The following is an 18,706-nucleotide window of genomic DNA, read 5'->3' as shown; positions in this document are numbered from 1 at the left end:
TATTTTCAGAAACTTGTTTGGTGCAAAGGAAAATACTGCAGAATTATACACATATTGTTCCATTAATGTAGACATTTATAATTCAATTGGCTGCCATTTAAAAAAAGCACCCAACACCCAACTAAGTCCACAGCATTTATTCATTCATTCATCATTTTTGGTTTAATAAATATCAACATTACTTAAAACACAGGCTTAGAGACCTTTCTGGTTAAGGAATGGTAAGTATGAAAGAAGACACCAGTGGATAGGATTATGGCATTATTACTGGTCCTACTGATTATCACGGTGAGCTGAACAGATCAAGGAAGAGATGTTTTGAAACTTTATTTTGTTCTGAATCCGTTTTCAGGATTGGTAGGGGCCTGCTCCAGTTCACAAGAGAGGTAGCATTTTCCCTCCCATGCTCACCTTCTTATGGCTGTCATTATGAGGGTTAGGGTACACAAGCTATATGGTTTACCAAATGCCCTATCATGAGTGACACTGTCAAGCATGTATGTTCTAAGAGATTTTTATTGATCCTCATCATCTGGCAGCCACCAAAGGAAAGACTTGGACATTAACAAGGGAAGGTTATTAGAAAAGAGAATGAAGTTTTTTCAAGATCATCTGCCTGCCGTTACTGACACAAATCAAAGCTGAGTGCAGTCTATATTATTCAAATTGATCTTAAACAATTATGTTAAAAATTCCATGTGACAGTCACTCACGTTTTAAAAGGCATGAGTTGGGGTGGGGTGGAGGAATTGATAAGTACTAATCAAATTTGATATTTAACAAGCTGTGCAGGCCACTTATGTTCTCAGCTTCAGTTTGATAACATGTAACATACGAAATCAGGCAAATGGATTAAGTAAGTCAAGTCCCTTCCAGCTCTAGCACACTATGATTACATCTTACCCTGAGTAAGAGAAAAATCTCTCGGCTGGTAAAAATTTCCAAGGCCTTCAATAATAACAAGGTTAGTTCACTTTCACAGCGGAATGACTGCATAAATTGGAGACCTGGATAAAAACAGAAATTTAAATGTAATTACTTATTTGGATTACTTTTCAAATATCATTTCATAAACTTAAATCATTAGCACTTTTTCTTCTTTACCTATTAAAATGATACAAAATGCATTAATTAATTATTGGACCATTCAACATGCTCTAGGCCCTTAAAACATTGCTACCAGACCTCCACGGCCTCCACGCTGATCCTGACACTTCCACTTCTGGTCCCTCCAGTCCCATCGTCTTCCACTCTGCCACCCAACTTCAAGTTCAAACTGCCAAGTTTTGCCAGTCCCATCTCCAGTGCACCTCTGGCCACCATGAACTGAATTCATACCTCTGCTCAAATGTTTTCATTTCACTTATAATGCCCTTCTCCTACCTCCTCTCTATAACCTTCCACTCTCTTGCTCACTAACTTCTAGAATTAGGATCATCACCTTCTTTTAGGCTCTCATACTACTTTGTTTCATGTTCCACTAACAGTAGTTGGCACTTCCATTCACTGACTTGTGCTACAAGAACCCTATCAATTTTTATCTTTACGTTCCCAATCAAGTGTCTGGTATAAAGCAGTCAACACATGTTAGTTTAATTACTAAATGTTCACTAGTCCCTCTCATCCAGAAGCTTACACTTTCCAAATTTAAGCTGAAACAGTAACCTACCTTCCAAGCCCACTTGAAGCCTCCAGCTGCACCGCTTCCTTCATTATTCCATTAAATCCGAAATTTCACACTAGGTGATATAGCGGTAGGTACCAGCTAAATAGCTGATTAAAATAGAATTGTGGCAATTAGTAGGTTTAAAACTTTGCAGCTTATCATACCTACTTTAATTAACTACCTCTAAGTGCTTTATGCAGTTCCCCCCCTTCCCTCACCCCTCCCTCTTTGTTTTTCCTTAACTACTTGCTTTACATCTCAGTAAAAGAACCTCAGGGAATTTAAAATTAACTAGCTTTTCTCTGGACTTGTGATTTCTATTGACCAAGTTTGCCAACAAGAAATTTGACTATCCCTAACACCATTATTTGATTTGCAAGCATCTCTTCAGTCTACGTACCTCTACTCCATCGCTGGTTTCCCCCTTTGCTTCGATTTTATAATGCGAGGAGGTCTATATAATAAATTCAGGATTCCTGTTTATGCACTTTTCAGCAAAAAGCTAGGGATCAAATAGGGTTTGAATCCTTCTATTCCTAGGTAAAAATCTGTGGTGGATGGGGATTAAGACACCCCTTTTAAAGTGATGTTAACGTAAACTACTTTGGGAAAGCAGAATACCTTAATGAGGAAAGTAGAAAAATTACTGATTGCTTTAACTGTGGCTTTTAATAGTACTCTAGAATAAAATATCTTTGGGAAGCATCTTAAAATACGGTCCATTGATCATCAAATCAGGTCAGTAGTAATATATAACAATATCCTCTACCACCCAAATACTGGTATCTTACACAGGTTATTTTGTGCATTAAGTTCCATATTTAAACTTTCTTTTAAGACAAGCTTTAGGGACAAAAAAGCTTAGTTTTTTATTAAAAGTATTACATTTTAAAGTTCGTAATGTGAGCACTACTGATCAGTGTTGCAAACATTTGAGTCTTTTCAACCACTCTTTATTTTCTAGAGTAAAGATGAGTTTTTCCAAGTATTTTTATCTTGAGAAAGCTACCAGTGACTATAAGTACTAAATTAAAGGTTTCTATTGTTCACTAAATGTTCACATGGACTTAACAGGCAGCTATCTTTTCTACCCTTTTCTAGGAATAACTTCTACTAAGTTCTGTAAGTTGTAAAACACCTATTATATGGCCTACCCTTAGGGGATTCAAATTTGCATATACTGGTTTCTTAAAGGGTTAAGTTTTCATAAAAATAATGTCTTCCCCCTTAGACCACAAAGACTAGTCACGTGAAATGAAACATGTTCTACTATCTAAATTCTAAGTTTGCTTTAAAAACATTCTAGTTTATGTTTTTTCTCAAATGAACAGAAATGGCTTTGAGTTTTTACCTTTTACTCTAAGTTGTCTGCTCTTCAAAAGTCTTTAGAGATTGCTTTTATTTGACAGAGTAGAACTGTATTTCACTGAGGAAACCCTGGTAGTTATATATTCAGTCAGTACAGCACCCAAGTCCTCTCACTTCATCAAAATACATTATTCTCAAGTATGTAGTGGGGAAAACTAATTTCTTCTAAGCTTATTAAGTCTTTCAATAATTTCAGGGCAACAAGAAAGTACATGCTCTGGACTAGCATAATCAAAGTCCTTGTCTTAAATTTCACTTCCTGATTTTTCTGTACTTTGATGTAAATTTACATCACTTCATTATCCAAAAAGATCATTTTCCAAGTTATTATAAGCTAACAAAAAGTATTTGTGCGTTTAATACAGATGCAGAAAGATTCTGGGAACCCAAGGACATAGGTATCCTAGATATCTCTGTATTAGAATATTGTAAGGAAGTATTTCAACTCTACAAGTAGGGAGGGTATTGAAACAATGTCTTACATAACATTAAATAGAAGGAATTTGAACCATTAGAATAAGGATTTAACCTTAAAGGGACTTGGCTCTATTTGCATGTACTGCCTTTAACCTATGCAAGAGGACCACCAATTGCTAACATACCACCAAATACCTCACATTTCAGGTATGCAAAGGAGATACTAGAGAACCTTTCTTTCCTGTTATAGATAAATCTATGCACCTAGTTACTAATTTCTCCCTTTCTCCTGCCTTTTTAAAATAAGAGGAGTTCTAATTAAGGTGATCCTGGAAGCCCAGTATAACATGTGTTAAATGTACAAGCAGCAATTAATTTGGAATACCTATTGGAATCACTGGAACACATTTACTTGGACCCTTTTACTCTTCCACACAGCACATTCACATGGACAGACTAAGGAAAAGGAGATGAAATTTAAATCAGCACATTATTTTTTGCTTTATTTTTTCAAAAAAAAAAAAAAAAAAAAAGTAAGTTGGAACCTTTTGTTGTTCTTGACCGTGACTCTCCCATCTCCCTTAACTACAGACAACTGAAAGGATACCTTATTAACAACTACTGTAAAAAGTTATCCTGTCATTCAAGTAAGCTTCAACTGTTCTTCTGAGGTATTAACTTTATCTCACTTTCTCTGTACCTCTTTTTTCTTTCTCATGAAAGCCACGCAAGTTAAATGTCTACAGCGGCCATCTCCAAGTTCTTGATTGCTTTTGCTTTTTTTAAAAAAACAATTTTGGCTGATACTAATTTGTGGCAGTGCTTCTCAAGTGCTTGGCAAGTATAAAATATCTTACTAGGCAAAACTAATTTTACTTCCTGTAAGATCACGGAATGGAGTATTAGAGGACTGGCAGAAAAGAACATGCCACAACAGTTCAGTGTTTACAGGTTTTAAACACTATGCTAGCTTTCCAGGCCTGTAGTCCGTTCATAACATCCAGTTGTGCAGATACCCAAGCTGGGCATGCTCAGGAATAACTGCTGTGCCATTGGTGTAGCACTGTGATTGTCACTGAAATATCTGAACAAATTAACTGAACCTTTCCATAAGACATTTCTCCATTTGCCTGGACTGGTATTCCCACATCACTTTCAACTATAATAGTTTCTCATACCCACAGATCCAGTTTTGTTTAAAAGCAAAACCCCTGTTCCTTGTCAAGATGCAAGTATATGTTGATTCCTGGCATGAGAAGGAGAAAAAAATTGTAATACTCCTAGGTGATAATTACAAATGATTACACATTAAACACACAATTAAGTTCTTGTCCCAGTAACTCACCTAACCAAACGGATTACAGATGTCCTGGCCTATCAGTTATCTGCAACATTTACTCCCCTAATATTGGAGCTACAATCACAAGTGAAAGGACCAACTGTCTACATAATGCCAAAAAGTTGTACTTATTCAGCTTCCCAGGTGGACAGCACATTCCCAACCTGATTGCACAATTTACAGGTGTTACATTTTTTTGAGTAATTCTGGTTAACATTATGAGTAATATTCCCACCTATTTCCAGTCTACCATTCCTCATGGACTAATTCCTTGGGCAAACTAATTGAACATATCCTATCACCCTGTATCTTTAGTCAATCGGCTAAGATGTGAAAGTATGTATGCCTACTTAAGTATCGTTAGCCATTTCCCTCCTACCTAAAGCTCTTATTTTCTGAGATCCAGCTATCTGCATGGTTGAAATTTACTAAATGTGACCACCAAATAAAATGGCATACCTCATGAGCAAAATATATAAAAATTATATGTTAAGGTAGGTTATTTCCTGTTCAAATTCACAAGTTTGTAACTTAAGATTAATGTTAAGATACTTGGGGATGCTGGTTTTTTATTTTTTTCCTACCTCAAACTTGGGGACACATACTACCTCAATCAGTACTGTAGGTCATTTCCAAATTCTTAAGGATTTACTTTTTAAACATCAAGATTAGTAAGGATTAATAAAACAAATGTCACTTCAACAGGAGTTAGGTGGACAATGTATTTTTACTGTATGTCTTGTAAACATGTACCTGTAGTACTAAGTTAAGAACTGGGGATTAGAGCAGCCTAAATAAAACTCAAGCACTGAACTGGCTAGAGATATTACCTGCATGTTTTAGCACAGAAGTTGTGGAATGACAGGGCCAAAAAAGGTCACATCTGAAAACTACCCAAGATAAAGGCTCTCCACATCACAAGGATATTGCAGTTTTACCTATTTTTTAGTTAAGGCAATTAATGATTTGGAGAAACTGGGGTTTAACCTAATAAATCCAAATTGCTGTTTAGAGATGAGGCAGTTGGTAAGCTTCTAACTCAAAGCACTAATTTAACAGTCCCTTAAAACTCATGCATAAGCAAGAGTTCCAATACATAAACTAAGCATTGCAACTTATTGCCAGGCCACTGCCATTAACATACACCCTTACTTTCATTAACTATTACTAAAATGTTAAAACCTAAACCCATTTTTATAAAGTCCAGAGCCCCAGAAATATGAACAATGACCAAGTTTAGATTCAAACCATTTCAATGTGTAAGAAGGAAATTATGGAAACTAATGATTTTAAGATGCGTTTTATGTTTAATACCAGAAACTACGACTTGGACTGAAGATACAAGTTTACGCCTTCCGTATTAAGTTTATTCTGGTTTAGGCTTTTAAAGCACATCAGAAATACCCTTACAGATCTTTACATGTGAAAGATGTCTATACCATTGCCTTATAAGCTATCAAAATGTTTCCTCATTTGTGCAATGGGACGGGTTATAAAAACAATTCTAGGATAAAAGCCAATTTAGATTAAGTAAAAGTTCATAGAAAAATGTCAATTTCCACAACTGAGGCAAATACAGAACAGTCTGTCCATGAACGTAAACGCCACAGGAGGTGAAAAAGAAATACTGAGTTACCTCGAAAATAGTATTTTTTCAAGGAAAACTGTCTTTAAGAAGCTTTAAAATCTTGTTAGTGTTCAAGACATCTAGTTCCGTATTTATTTTCAGACAGGATCCTAGGCAAATGACAGCTTATCGTTTCCTAGATTTAATATGGCTTCTTATGGTCACTTCAATGTCAAATTGATTTGACTCATACTTCATTTTAAGATTTCATCTTGCTGTCTGGATATCAGGGCCAGAAGTTGGTCTCAGCCTCCTAGGTCAGAGCCAGAGCCCTCCACCAAAGGCTAGATAGGAGTAACAAGGTGTAACCTACCAGCAACAAAGAAAACTTTTTACAGTTCCAGTTACTTTATGATTTCTATCTTAAAGCACTTTCTGTTCTTTCCTGATTAACGTCTTCGTAACCAATCTAATCCAATTCTTGCCTCAGGATGATAGGTATTAAGTAACTATATGCAAAAGTTTCTAGTGAAAGCACACCCCTTAAACCAACAGCAATCTCACAGGTGAGTTTTCTCAGGGTATAATTAGGACATCTGTTCAGATAATTTTTGTTTATTCAGTGTTTTGCTTGCCATTGAGGGGAGGTAGGCAAGGGAAGGGGTGAACAATAAACCAAGTTTCTCATTTACAGATCTCGTGCTGCCAAACTTGGCATCAACTTTTTTTCTCTTATTTGCTATATGGTGCACTCCCTCTTCTTAATTTCTTAAATACTCTCTAGGATTATTTCACTTCATACAAATGCAGGTGTTACTATAATTCTGACCTTGAACCTGCTTTTTAAAACTTAACATTTTCCTGGGCAACATTTTTATCTATCCCATCTCTCTTCCCAAAATTTTCTGTGCTACACAGGCATGACAGCCTACCAAATGTCACTTGGCCATCACTCTCCCACTGCGATGATTAGAATATGAATTCTTTAATAAGCAATTTTAAGCTAGAAGGTATATCCAAGATTTTTCAATAGCACCTAAACATTTAGGACACAAACACTGATTAGCAACAAAGCTTACTCCCCCCTCCCATAAGTCTATACAACCCCAGTAATACTGATGTATACTGAAAAGCAGACTCATGCAGATGGTTGCTAGCAGTAAGTTAATTGCTAAAATGACAAAAGCCCCTGAGGCACTATCTTGTACTGTTAAGTATTCCTATGGTAATTGTAGGGTTATAGGCCAAAAAATTCTCAACTGAACCTACACCATCATCTGAAACTCAACTCCAGCTCATCTTTTAGCAAGAAAATTCCTAGGAGTATAAACAGTTAAAAATCTGGTTTTAAGTGGCTAAAACGAAAATCTAAGCAGTCAGAAATATAAACAAACCTATACTTACCAGAAGCAACCTAAAACACCAATGAAACACTAAACTGATGTCAAGTTTTAGTTCTACAGTTTGACTCCTGATTCCTCACCTCACATGAGTGAGGGTCCTTTAGAAGATTAAGTGTTCTGTGCAAACCCAATAAAATTACAATTAGGGGATCTAATGTTATCACATAACTACGGTTAAGTTAGCAGTGTTGTGTAGTAGTGACTGGCTTGCATGATGGCTTCTAAAAGCATCTGTTCCCAGAGTTTCATGTATTATAGAGATGTATATATAATTATCAGTTGAGGACAGCCATTAGCATTTTGTAAAGATGATAAACTGAGTGTTAACTTCTCCCAGCCAGTACCTTTTCCCCTCGTTAAATGTTAAAAGTCATCTGGGCGGGGAGGGGAAGGGAAGCATTCAACTTTACTTCATAATTTAAAAAGTCAATTGTCAGTATACATTTAAGTTTTTAAAACCTAAATGTTCCAAGTACAGAGAATAAGCTGTCCAGAAAGCACACACTTAAATTTTCTCCTCTTGGGAGTTTCATAAAGGGATTTTGAACCTTGATGGCGAGAATCCCAAAACGAGAGTAAAATGAATTCTTTTTATTGCAAACAAACGTCTAAATTAATTTCTCCACCCACTTTCTTTAGAAAGAAAAAGAAATCAGCAGGCTAAGGAGATACCCATTCAAGAACTGACATGATTAAAAATTAAGATATAAATGGGTGACTCACAATTTCATTAGCTTACAAAGATGGTGGAGTTAACTACTACAAGCACACTAGTTATACAGTATTTTGTGGGAGAAGGGCATACAGACATAGCTAACTTCATATAGATCCCATTAGACAACTGGATTTACAACAAGTTTTTTTAATAAGAAATGGGCAAAGCCAGCTTTCTTTTCAGAATCAAAATGCAGAACAAATGGAAAAATTATGGTATTTAACCTTCACAAGTTTGAGCCTCCACAAATAATGCAACCAAGTTTTACATTTTTAACAGCCCTTCTACATACACTCCATCTTCTCTATCTTAGTTCCAAATTTTATCTTCATTCCCAAATATGCCAATTGCATTATTTAAAAAGAAAGAGCCTTCCCAGTTACTGTCAAAAACTACTATTTAGCTTACCCCTCCACTACTCAGCAAACTACAGAGAGGATGGAGTGTAATACGAGCAGTACAGAGTCTTATGCAATTCATGAGGACCACTTAGTCCTTACATGAATCTGGTTGCTAACATTTCTATTATATTGTGACAATAACTCCCGACTGTTATCTCTGAGAAATGGGGGGAGTAAATTCTTAATAAAAGACACCAGGTACAAAGCAACATTTTACTTTTGTTGTGATAAAAAAAAAGTCACATTTTACAGATAAAATGTAGAACCCTGAAATACTGACACATTCTCTTATCGTGCACAATGCTGAGGTTCTCTTACGATTCACTTTAAAACTGCAATTAAAAATGTACAAAAAAGAAAAGAAAAAAAAAAAATCAACCCACAAAGCTTCTAAAAAAGGAACCCGCAGGCACTTCCTCTTGTGGAATGTTTAAAAAGTTAGCCTACTAAAGAAAACAGTCGACTTCTTGTGAAGGTTTTGGAGAAATATGTATCAGTTCGTTTTATTTGGGTATTCAATAATATCCTTGGTGATAATGCTGACTCCATGGCTTCTGACCCCAGAATTGCTGTAAGAGAAAATTTTTTTTTTAAAGAAAAAACATCAATAAGCCACTCAAACTGCTTTTAGGAAATGACAATCTAATTCAGAGTAATTGCTGGAGACAAATTTATACCTGTCATACCTCTGATTTATCAAGCCAGATTTAGTTGGTATTAATACCCCATTATCAATACACATTACAAAAGGAAACACATTATGACTTGGTTAGTTTATACAATTAAAGCTAGCAGTAAAAAGAACCATATGTATTAAATACTATTTTATTTAAAAATATTAAGTTACAGCAAACTCCAACCTATTTTTGCCTTCAAAAGATATTATGGCTACAACTGCAACACAATTCACACCTTGCCCTGTAACACTTATAAACACTTCAATCCCTGGACAAGATCTTTTTTCAAGATTGACTCTTATGAATTCAAAATACAATTAAATGTACAAAAAAGCACATAAGGAATTACTTACACCCTGCTGCCACTGGTTGTAGCCCTGAGATTGATTTTTGTAGCCACGATTGTTTCCTCGTCCTCTGAAGTTCTACAAAAAAGAAAAAAACCTTTAAGAAGAGCACAAGTTGTTAGGTTTGTATATGGCGCGGGGGAGAAGAGGAGACAGCCACAGAAATAGATAGATTGCCAGTCAGCCATTAACCTCTGAGCACTCTCTGCTGCGTTTGCTCTCAGGTGATTAACTTATTCACTATGAGACATCACCTGACTTTTTTACCATCACTATGCGTACAAGCTGTGTTCCTCTTACTGAGGCTGCGCAACATATGCCTTTAACTTTCCAGACTAAATTATATAGAGAATCAGTGTCTGCAGGAATCTTAAATCATTACCTGGTTGTAGTTCCCTCTGTTAGGCATTCCACCTCTGTTATAATTCCCTCTGTTTGAATAACCGCCTCGGCTGGGAAAAACAGGGCCACGAGGATATGGATAGCCAATTCCACCACTTCCGCCACCGCCACCACCTCTCTGTGGCATATTGCCCCTCCTATTATATCCACCACGATTCCCAGGAGCTAAAACAAGAGACGTTTCATTTAATAGTGTGTTGTTACCTTCTTTTACACACGACTTAGGGTTCTTCTGGACCATTCCTTTATTTTATGAAAAAAGTGTTTAATTTAACCATTCAACATAACCTAGGTGTGTTTACCATCAAATCGCATGAAGTATTTTACTATGGTTACTAAGACAGCTAGGACATGAGGATCAAAAACTTTCTATGTTAAATTCAGCAGAAAAACATACAGACCCAAACTAGAAGATTACAGATTACCACTTGTTTCAACATTGAACCAAATAATACTCAAAATTAACTTGCCTCCTCCTCTGAAATTTCCACCACGCATATTGAATCCACCGCGCCCTCTATGGCCACCACCTCTGTTAAACTGGTTCTTGCCACTCTTATTTTTATTGCTCTTCTTTGAGCCTGTGTTCTGTTTCTTTTCCGGTGGAAGAGCTTTTTTGCTTTCTTCCTTATATTGCTCCAAAAGTTTTTGGGCTTCCTCCTTCTGAAGTTCAACATACGTTATTTCATCAAAGCACTCAGCTACTTCTGGCAGAGTAAAGTTTCCTACAAAACATTAAATCATATTAACCTACAAATCCACTACATACACATTCACAATCCTAGAGCCTACAACTCTCAAGCAGCTTAATTCCTGCAAAGCATACAATATCTATTCATGTTTTAATTACATTTTCTTAAACAAGTGAAGTACGCTCATTTACAGAGTTAACTCCTGAAACAGTATTACTGACACAAAATTTAAGTTCACAGATATAAATCACAGAAAGATATTTAACATAACAGTAGAAATAAATTTCATGCCTTTCATTTTGAGGACTGCATGTTCCGGTAGGTCTTTTCCCTCTACTTCTGCTTTCTTCTGTGTTCTTTGCTTATAGTCTTCATCTTTTGGGCAAACTACAACAGCTTTTCGTTGGAAGCCTGCAAACAGGCACATTTTTCTCCTCTGGGCAGCAGCAGACACATTTGTCTTTAAAAAAAAAAAAAAAAAAAAGTTAAGTATATAACCCCAAACATTAATTCTATAATTATCAGTTACTTTTTTCAATCTCAAAGCTGCAGCTTACCTGATCCAAAATGAAATTTCGCTTCTTACGGGCAGCAATCTCAATAAACTTTCCAAGACACTGTGGAGCTCTCTGCAACAGCGTGTTTAGTTTCCCAGTATCTGCCATTTGCTTCTTAAAACCTGCCACCTATTTTTAAAAGTTAAAGTTTCAAAATTTAAATATTGCCTTTTCCCATTGCTACAGAAAAGGATATTTTATCCTGTAACACCACCCAGTGCCTTCAATTCATTTTTAGCTACTGGATAATCCAAGTCCAAAAACCTTCTATAGGAAAGAGAAGGAAGCCTAGCCATTGGAAGGCAGTTTACCTTACAGGTAAAGAGCCTGCTTAAATAACCAATTTAACTGCCCGAACTCCTCTCTCTAAGATACTAACAAAATGGATAAAGACAGACAAAACGGTTACCCCGAATACCTTCTAGTCTTAAAAATGCTGAAATCATGCCCAATTTACTTACCATCATTTTATCCATTATGGTGTTTGTTCCAAGAATGTTGTATTTACCAGGATTTTCTGCTGCATGTTTAGTAACCCAGGTAGTTTTTCCAGCTCCTGGCAAGCCAATCATCATAACCACCTACAATGGAAACAATTCTTTAAATATTTTTTTTAAATGCACAAAAGCCCAGTTTACATATCTGAACTTTCACAGCCTTTTAATGGGAACAACATGTATGGCAGTTAGTAAATTAAACAGACCAACCATCCAACTCTTCTAAATGTCATTTTTGCCAAGCAAAAGCAACCTTCAAAATTCTTTTTTTTAAAGTGACTTACTTCACAATCTTTCTTCTCTTCAGGCCCCTTTGGTCCTCTAACTCGATCCTCCAAGGGGACATTCTGGATAAAAGTATAGTCTTCAGGTATTGGAAAATATGGCTTTTCCTTCTGACCAAAATTAAACTCAACCGCACAGTTGTGGCACAGAACATGCGGGAAGAGTGGTCGTCCAGCAAGAACTTCCTTACTGATTTTGAAGGCAATGCCAAGATCTTGTCCATTCTTTGCATAGGAGAGTTCTACTTCATCACTTTCAAAGTTCTGTTAATTGGAGAAAAAAATTAATGGGTTTTAATCTGCTTCTTATAACACTTCTTTAAAAAAAAACTTCAAAATTCAAGTTAGGAGTGAAGCTTTATCCTGTAGAAAACATATTTAGGTTATACGTTAAAGAGCTTTAACATTTGGTTATATACAACTAGAACACCTATATCCACAAGCAGAAATTAATATTGCCCTAAAAGACTAGATTTTCGGATCAACTTCACATTAAGTAGTTTTCAGTCAAAATGAATTAGTATTGAAAGCTGACAATGATATGTTAAAATACTCTTATCTACTAACTAGCTATTTATATGTAGAAGTTTAACTACGACTTACAACAAAACATGTAATCACATCATTTTCATCAAACTTCTCTCCATAATCTTCAGTCTCACAGTTGCATGTTTTTATTCCTTTTAGAGAATACCCATAAGAAAATTCTTCTTCACCTAAGAAAATAATTAACTTCCATGAAATCAATTTTTCAAAACAGTCCAATGACCCACGTACTTTAACATTCCAGATGTAGGGTTCAAAACTATACTGATTTTATACTAGATATAAAGTTAATGAGAGCTAGGTGGTTATATAACTAGCTGACAAATTGCATACCATGGATAATATTCTATTTCAACCATCAGTCATAAACCAAGTAACCACAAAGAAAGAAAAGCTAAAATTTAGCCAGTGTCCATGTTACTATTATTCATCTCTAAAAACAGGCAAAAAGTTTAGAATGCCTTCTAGTCTAACTATTGAAATCAAACCCTGAACACTCATGAGTACATAGATACTCAAATGGAAACTTTACCAAGCAACATTCCACTTGTGGTTAGTGACCAGCCAATCCGAACTTCGTGTATGTCAATATCTTTTGTATATAAATGCCTTACTGGGATCTTCTCTGTAACCTGGAAGTCAAATCATAAATGATTAAACTGTAAACGAAGGAAAATAAACCACTGAACCAACGCTGGTTTATTTCATTCGGGCAATGGGCTAATTTTTCTCCAGCTACAAAGTACAGAAAGACCCCAACTCTACTCTTCCCCCTAACATTCCACAAGAACTTTAACAACTGATATAAGAGCTTTTAACTTGAAACAGAAAATGGTTAAGTACTTAGTTAATTCACGTTTAAAAGAAAACGTTGAAATTACATATTCTCCATACTCAAAACCAGCTAAAGTATTCCTTTAACATGTTTTTTCTCTGGAACAAAAACAGGAGCCTAACCAAATTTATTTTCAAACCCATGGTGGGCCTTTCAAGCGCCTGATAAAAAAATGAACACCCTAAATAAAAATTAGGCTGGCTCTATATGGCAACTTCTAATATAACAAACATCCTAAACTGTTACAGATCATAGATTCCAAGTCCCACAAAAACTTGAAAAATTACAAGTTCCAGTGACATCTAAGTGTCAGGGAAAAACTCACAAAGGTTCTTAAGGAAAAAAAGACATCACAAGATTGCATTTACCTTCATCTCAAAACAGACTTTGCCTTTTGACACACCATAGGATGCCCTTCCTCCAGCCCAAAGAAAAGCAAAACTCTCCATAGTAAGAGAAGAAGCACTGAGGCGATCTCTTGATATTTTAAAATGTAGATCACAATTATCTGCAATTATATCAAATACCATATTATTTCTTTTGATATCCAATATAAATGTATCTGCTATATAGACAATACTTTATTAAGTTTTCTCATATTTCTTAATGTTGCATACATTTTTACAGATCATGCTGTTGTTCGAATTTTCAGTTCAAGCCCCGCTCCCACCAAGTCAATTCTTGCCAAATTATGAACTAGAGCATACACTACCTGTGCAACTAACCAATATCGAGGTTTAGTATGTGTATTTTAAGTATATAATATAATCAAGACAACGTGACATTAATACATACCTGCTCTGCTCTTTACCTTGATTTAGAGGCAAGCAGTAGAGGATAGCAGGAAATCAAAGTGAAGCATGCCAGACCAGGTAGAATTTACCAGTGCCACAATAAAACTGAAGGGAGGCCATGATCAAGTATTTTAAAATACGAGTATGAGCTGTTGATCCTGCACTTTACAGGGGTTCTAGATCTTAAATTGTTTGCTAAAACTTGTTAAGGCAGTTTCAATCTGCAAAATTCAAACCTGGTCATCTAATGCTGTTACTACTACAGCATTTTAGGTCCCCTTTCCCCAGACTTGCCTGTTAATCAATACCAATAGGATTACACACTTTAGAATAATCCAAATCCAAAACGTCTTTAACCTAGCTACCTTTGGGTCACTGGCTCATTAGCATGCACCTTCTGAGTTCTCAGTCAAGGGAGCACTGAAGTTAGAAAGCTACTGCTGAAATGAAATTAAATCTACAGTTTGGAATTCTCCTTAAATTAGCTTTGCTCTTTTATTCCCGATCATCACTAACAGAATTTTCAATTCAACCAATTGTGTTTGAACCCAATAATGCACTTAAATTGATATCCCTAGGTGAGGAGCTGAAAGCCTTTTATAATAGCATTACCTCGCCAAATCATTGCTTCAGTATCTCGCCAATATTTAAGCAACTGAATTTAACGTAAAACATTCAACTACTCTTCCATGTTCAAGTCTTTAAAAAAAAAAAAAAAACAACACTCCACTATCTCAACTATGCGGTAAAGCGTATACAATAAGAAACCAAGACTTATATTTACACTGCCTTACACATCTAAATAAAAACCATATGTATTCCAAAACATCAGCATCTAAGCTTCAACTCCTTAGATCTACAGGACAAGTTGACACCTTACCTCTCAGCAATTATTTCTACCCTTTGTTCTATCACAGAAAGAACTGTACTTTCTGATCACAACACCAAACAAACGATTTTTCTTTTGTATTAGAAAAACTAGGAATCTGACAGCCAAGGCCCATTTAGAGGTTTGCAATACTTCCTCATACTCAATTGCAACCCAACTGGGTAAAGTAGCAGTATTTACAGCGCTGCCATTGATACCATTCGCTGCTGAAGAAAGCTAGTGGCCCAGTGAGAGCCCACTGCTGCTGCCCCAGGTCTTTGGAAGAAATCAACTTAGCTTAAAGCAGCAGCTACTGAACTGGAATTGAGAACAAAAGAGCAGTTATTGAAAAAGTATTATTACAATCTTTTAGAATAGGGAATATAATGGCGTGCTAATGGGAAAGCCATTAATATTTAGCCCAAAGAGCTCACTTAACATAATTCCACAAAAAAAATAACATTACTTTATCGTAGAAGCCTAAATGGACAAGTTATAAGTAGTCTTACAAGTTTCCATTAGCTAGACAGTCAAATGTTGGCATTAATTTCACATTCCTACAAATGAGAACTTTAAAGCCATACCAAAAAACGTATCAAATTGTTAGAGCCTGTAAAATTATCAATACAACTACTGTACTAAATATTAAGTGACCAGAATCTGAATATAAGCCATCATCTTCCTACTTTTATAACAACTGTTTACACGTGTTAAGTTTTCTAATATTTTGTAACCAAAAACCACATTTGACAATTGGGGGAGGAACGGGGGAGAAACAGCTTCACTTACAAGTATCAAGACAAACCACTGTGTCGTCGAAGTGCTCATCTTCTTCTTCAACAGGTGGCTGAGGAGATTTGGCTCTGAAAGACAGAATTGTCTCCTGATACAGCTTTCCCCACCAAAGCATAAAGAACAGGTGACAAGTAACACTACGTTAGCATCCTCTACCTGCTATACTTGTTCTCTTCAATGTACTCAAAATAGCCACGGCCATGATCTTCTCGAGGTCTTTTAACACCTCTCTTTTTATCTCCGCCTTTCTGTTCTGTTTTGCCGTCTCCTACAATACACGACACCCCTTTATAAGAAACCACGCCGCAACACAACAAACAAAAAAACCTCTTCTGTTTTGACGCCCCAAAAAAGCTCTACTTTCCCTGTTCATTTTTTTAAGTGTTTTCAATCAACGATTCAAATGAGAATTCAAAGAAAAACCCGCTTGGAACTGGACTATAATTAGTGACGCAGTCTAAAGACATTGCTAATTTTGCCAGCCTACTCGAATATTCGAAAAAGCTAATGAAAACTTAGCGCGGCCGCAGGCCCGAAGCCCACGTGTATCCCAGAGAGAGTTCAGGAAGGGGGGAGGGGCTGAAGCGCCCCGCCCGCACTCCCCTCCCCCACCCGAGCCCGCGCTCCCCGCGGCCGCATTGTACTGCTCGCCGCTGGACCCGCCCGGCCCCGCCCGCCGGAAGTGACGTCACGCCGAGCCCGGCGCGCCTTGCACAATACCGCGGCCCGGAGCCGCCACAGCGCGCCTCCGGGGCCCCGGGCCTCCCCTCCCCTCCCCCCGAGACATGTGCCCGCACTGCGCGCACGCAGCGCGGCGGCGCCACCGCGGCTCCTCCCCCTCCAGCGGCAGCTGCAGTCCCCCCCCCCCCACCCCGGCTCTCCAACCACATAATGGAGGCGCTGCCGCCGCCGTCACACACCGAGAGGAGGCCTCACGTCTAATCCGGGATTCCCCCCCACCCCCTCGCAGAGGCCCCCGCCTCCCCGGGGGCTCCCTCCCGCGGCGGAGCTCCCTCCTCCCCCAGCGGGGCTCCGGCAGGCCTGGGCACGGTCCCCACCCCGCGCGGGCCTCCCGCCGCGCGCAACCAACCACGCAGCACTCACCCGCCGCCGGAGCCCCGGGGCGACCGCCGCCTCCGCCGCCTTCCGCCTTCTTCTTACCTCCCGCCTGCTGCTGGCCCTGCCTCGCCCCGGGCGGCGCCACCGTCACCGCGAACAGCGACGTGGGGCCGCTGCTCTTCCCCGCGGCCTCCTTGGCGGCCCCGCGCTGCTGCTGGGGCTGTTGCTGCGGCGCCGCCGGCGGTTGAGGCTGCTGCTCCCCGTGCCCGTTCTCGTCGCCCGCGGCTTCCTCTTCGTCTCCGAGCTCATCCTCCCCTTCCTGGAAGCCCTGGTCGTCGCCGTTCTCGTCCTCCGAGGCGGCCTCCTCCTCCTCCATCGGGCCCGAGTCGGCCGCCCCCGCGGCGCCGTTCTCCTCCCCGAGCTCCATCTGGTCGCCATCCAGGGCGGCTATCCCTTCCTCCTCCTCCTCCTCTTCCTCCTCGTCGTCATCGCCGCCTGCCGCGGCCTCCTGCTCGAGGCCTGCTCCCGAGCGCCCGGCGGAATCCCCGCCCAGGTCTAGGCTGCCGTTCCCGGGCTCCATGGCGGGGCGGCCCCCGGCCTCCTCGTCGTCCAGCGCGGCCTGGAGACGCTCCATGAGCTCGGCCTTGAGGCCCTTGTCGGACAGGCGCCGCTTTTTGAGCTCCTCCTTCAGCTCCGACACCTTCAGCTTTTTCACATTAACAGGCGAGGAACTCATGGTGAGGCCCCGATTCACCGCTAGGCGCTGTCTCAAACTCGGCTCCGCTCACTCGGCCACTGGCGGCGGCTGAGGCTGCTCCTCGGCCCGGGCGGCGGCTGCGGCTGCGGCTGCGGCTGGAGGTGGGTTCCTGCTGCAGAGCGGATCCGCCTGGTGTCGAACGGCGCCAATTCCTTTCACCGAGTTCGCGAGGGAGACGCGGAGCCTCGCCTGGCGCGAGCGAGCACGCAACGTCCTCTCGCAGGGGCGGCGCCGCGCACGTAATATAGCCGCCCCGCCCCTGCGCCGGCTGAGCGCCCGCGCCCGCTCCGCCCCGCCCACGCCTGTTCCCCCCCGCTCCCACCCGAGCCACGGGCCGGGAGCGCGGCGCCGCGCACTGCGCTTCCAACTGGGGCCGAGCTAATGGAGGAGGAGGAAACCGCCTTCAGTTAAACCGACCCACTGCAACATTTATTGGCCTTTCCAGATCTTTGGTGGCAGTACTCGTTTGCTATTTGCCTTGCCCGGAGGCTGCTTCTACCCAAATGCTTTCGGTCCTCAACTTGGCATTATCAACTCGAATCCGCCACCTTTTTCTTCCATTTTATATTTGTCGTATCTATTTCTCCAGCTATTTGTTTAGAACGCCCTAAAATTTTATTTCAGTTTTGATTTGTACAGCGCAAGTTGGCAATTACTCTACGCAGGGGATTTTCTTCCGTATAATATTTGGTTTAATTTTCCTGAGTCCTGCCTTGCGAA

General features: G+C 39.5%; 1 protein-coding gene and 1 long non-coding RNA gene across 3 annotated transcripts; both read right to left on the bottom strand.

Moving 5' to 3' along the window:
• Window positions 1-83: 83 nt before the first annotated feature.
• On the bottom strand, window positions 84-3,909 carry LOC133087776 (uncharacterized). Its single transcript, XR_009700448.1, has 3 exons — window positions 3,837-3,909; window positions 1,670-1,773; window positions 84-1,007 (listed from the first exon to the last, which is right to left on the bottom strand). It is a non-coding gene; the product is annotated as an uncharacterized LOC133087776 (long non-coding RNA).
• A 4,457-nt stretch (window positions 3,910-8,366) lies between these two features.
• HNRNPU (heterogeneous nuclear ribonucleoprotein U) lies at window positions 8,367-18,198 on the bottom strand. Of its 2 annotated transcripts, none has more exons than XM_061187377.1 (14): window positions 17,275-18,198; window positions 16,327-16,438; window positions 16,165-16,238; window positions 14,082-14,221; window positions 13,411-13,510; window positions 12,936-13,048; window positions 12,333-12,596; window positions 12,013-12,132; window positions 11,552-11,680; window positions 11,286-11,454; window positions 10,773-11,027; window positions 10,283-10,467; window positions 9,907-9,978; window positions 8,367-9,445 (listed from the first exon to the last, which is right to left on the bottom strand). In XM_061187377.1, the coding sequence occupies exons 1-14, from the start codon at window positions 17,963-17,965 to the stop codon at window positions 9,392-9,394; spliced, it is 2,478 nt and encodes an 825-aa protein (XP_061043360.1). In that variant the 5' UTR covers window positions 17,966-18,198; the 3' UTR covers window positions 8,367-9,391. The 2 variants fall into 2 exon arrangements, with proteins under 2 accessions (XP_061043360.1, XP_061043361.1); XM_061187378.1 differs by having other exon boundaries at window positions 8,368-9,445; window positions 17,332-18,198.
• Window positions 18,199-18,706: the final 508 nt, after the last annotated feature.

This window comes from Eubalaena glacialis, chromosome 3 (assembly GCF_028564815.1).
Source record: "Eubalaena glacialis isolate mEubGla1 chromosome 3, mEubGla1.1.hap2.+ XY, whole genome shotgun sequence".
NCBI lineage: Eukaryota > Metazoa > Chordata > Mammalia > Artiodactyla > Balaenidae > Eubalaena > Eubalaena glacialis.
This window is presented reverse-complemented; position numbering and strand designations above follow the sequence as displayed.

Bases quoted from the DNA above. Each gene is read 5' to 3' on its own strand.
- HNRNPU (XM_061187377.1), bottom strand. From the start codon at position 17,965: ATGAGTTCCTCGCCTGTTAATGTGAAAAAGCTGAAGGTGTCGGAGCTG. The intron at 14,222-16,164 runs GTAAGTGAAGCT...ATATAATTGCAG, and splicing joins AGTGGTTTGTCTTGATACTT to ATAATTGTGATCTACATTTT. The intron at 10,468-10,772 runs GCAAGTTAATTT...CTCTTGTTTTAG, and splicing joins TGGAAATTTCAGAGGAGGAG to CTCCTGGGAATCGTGGTGGA.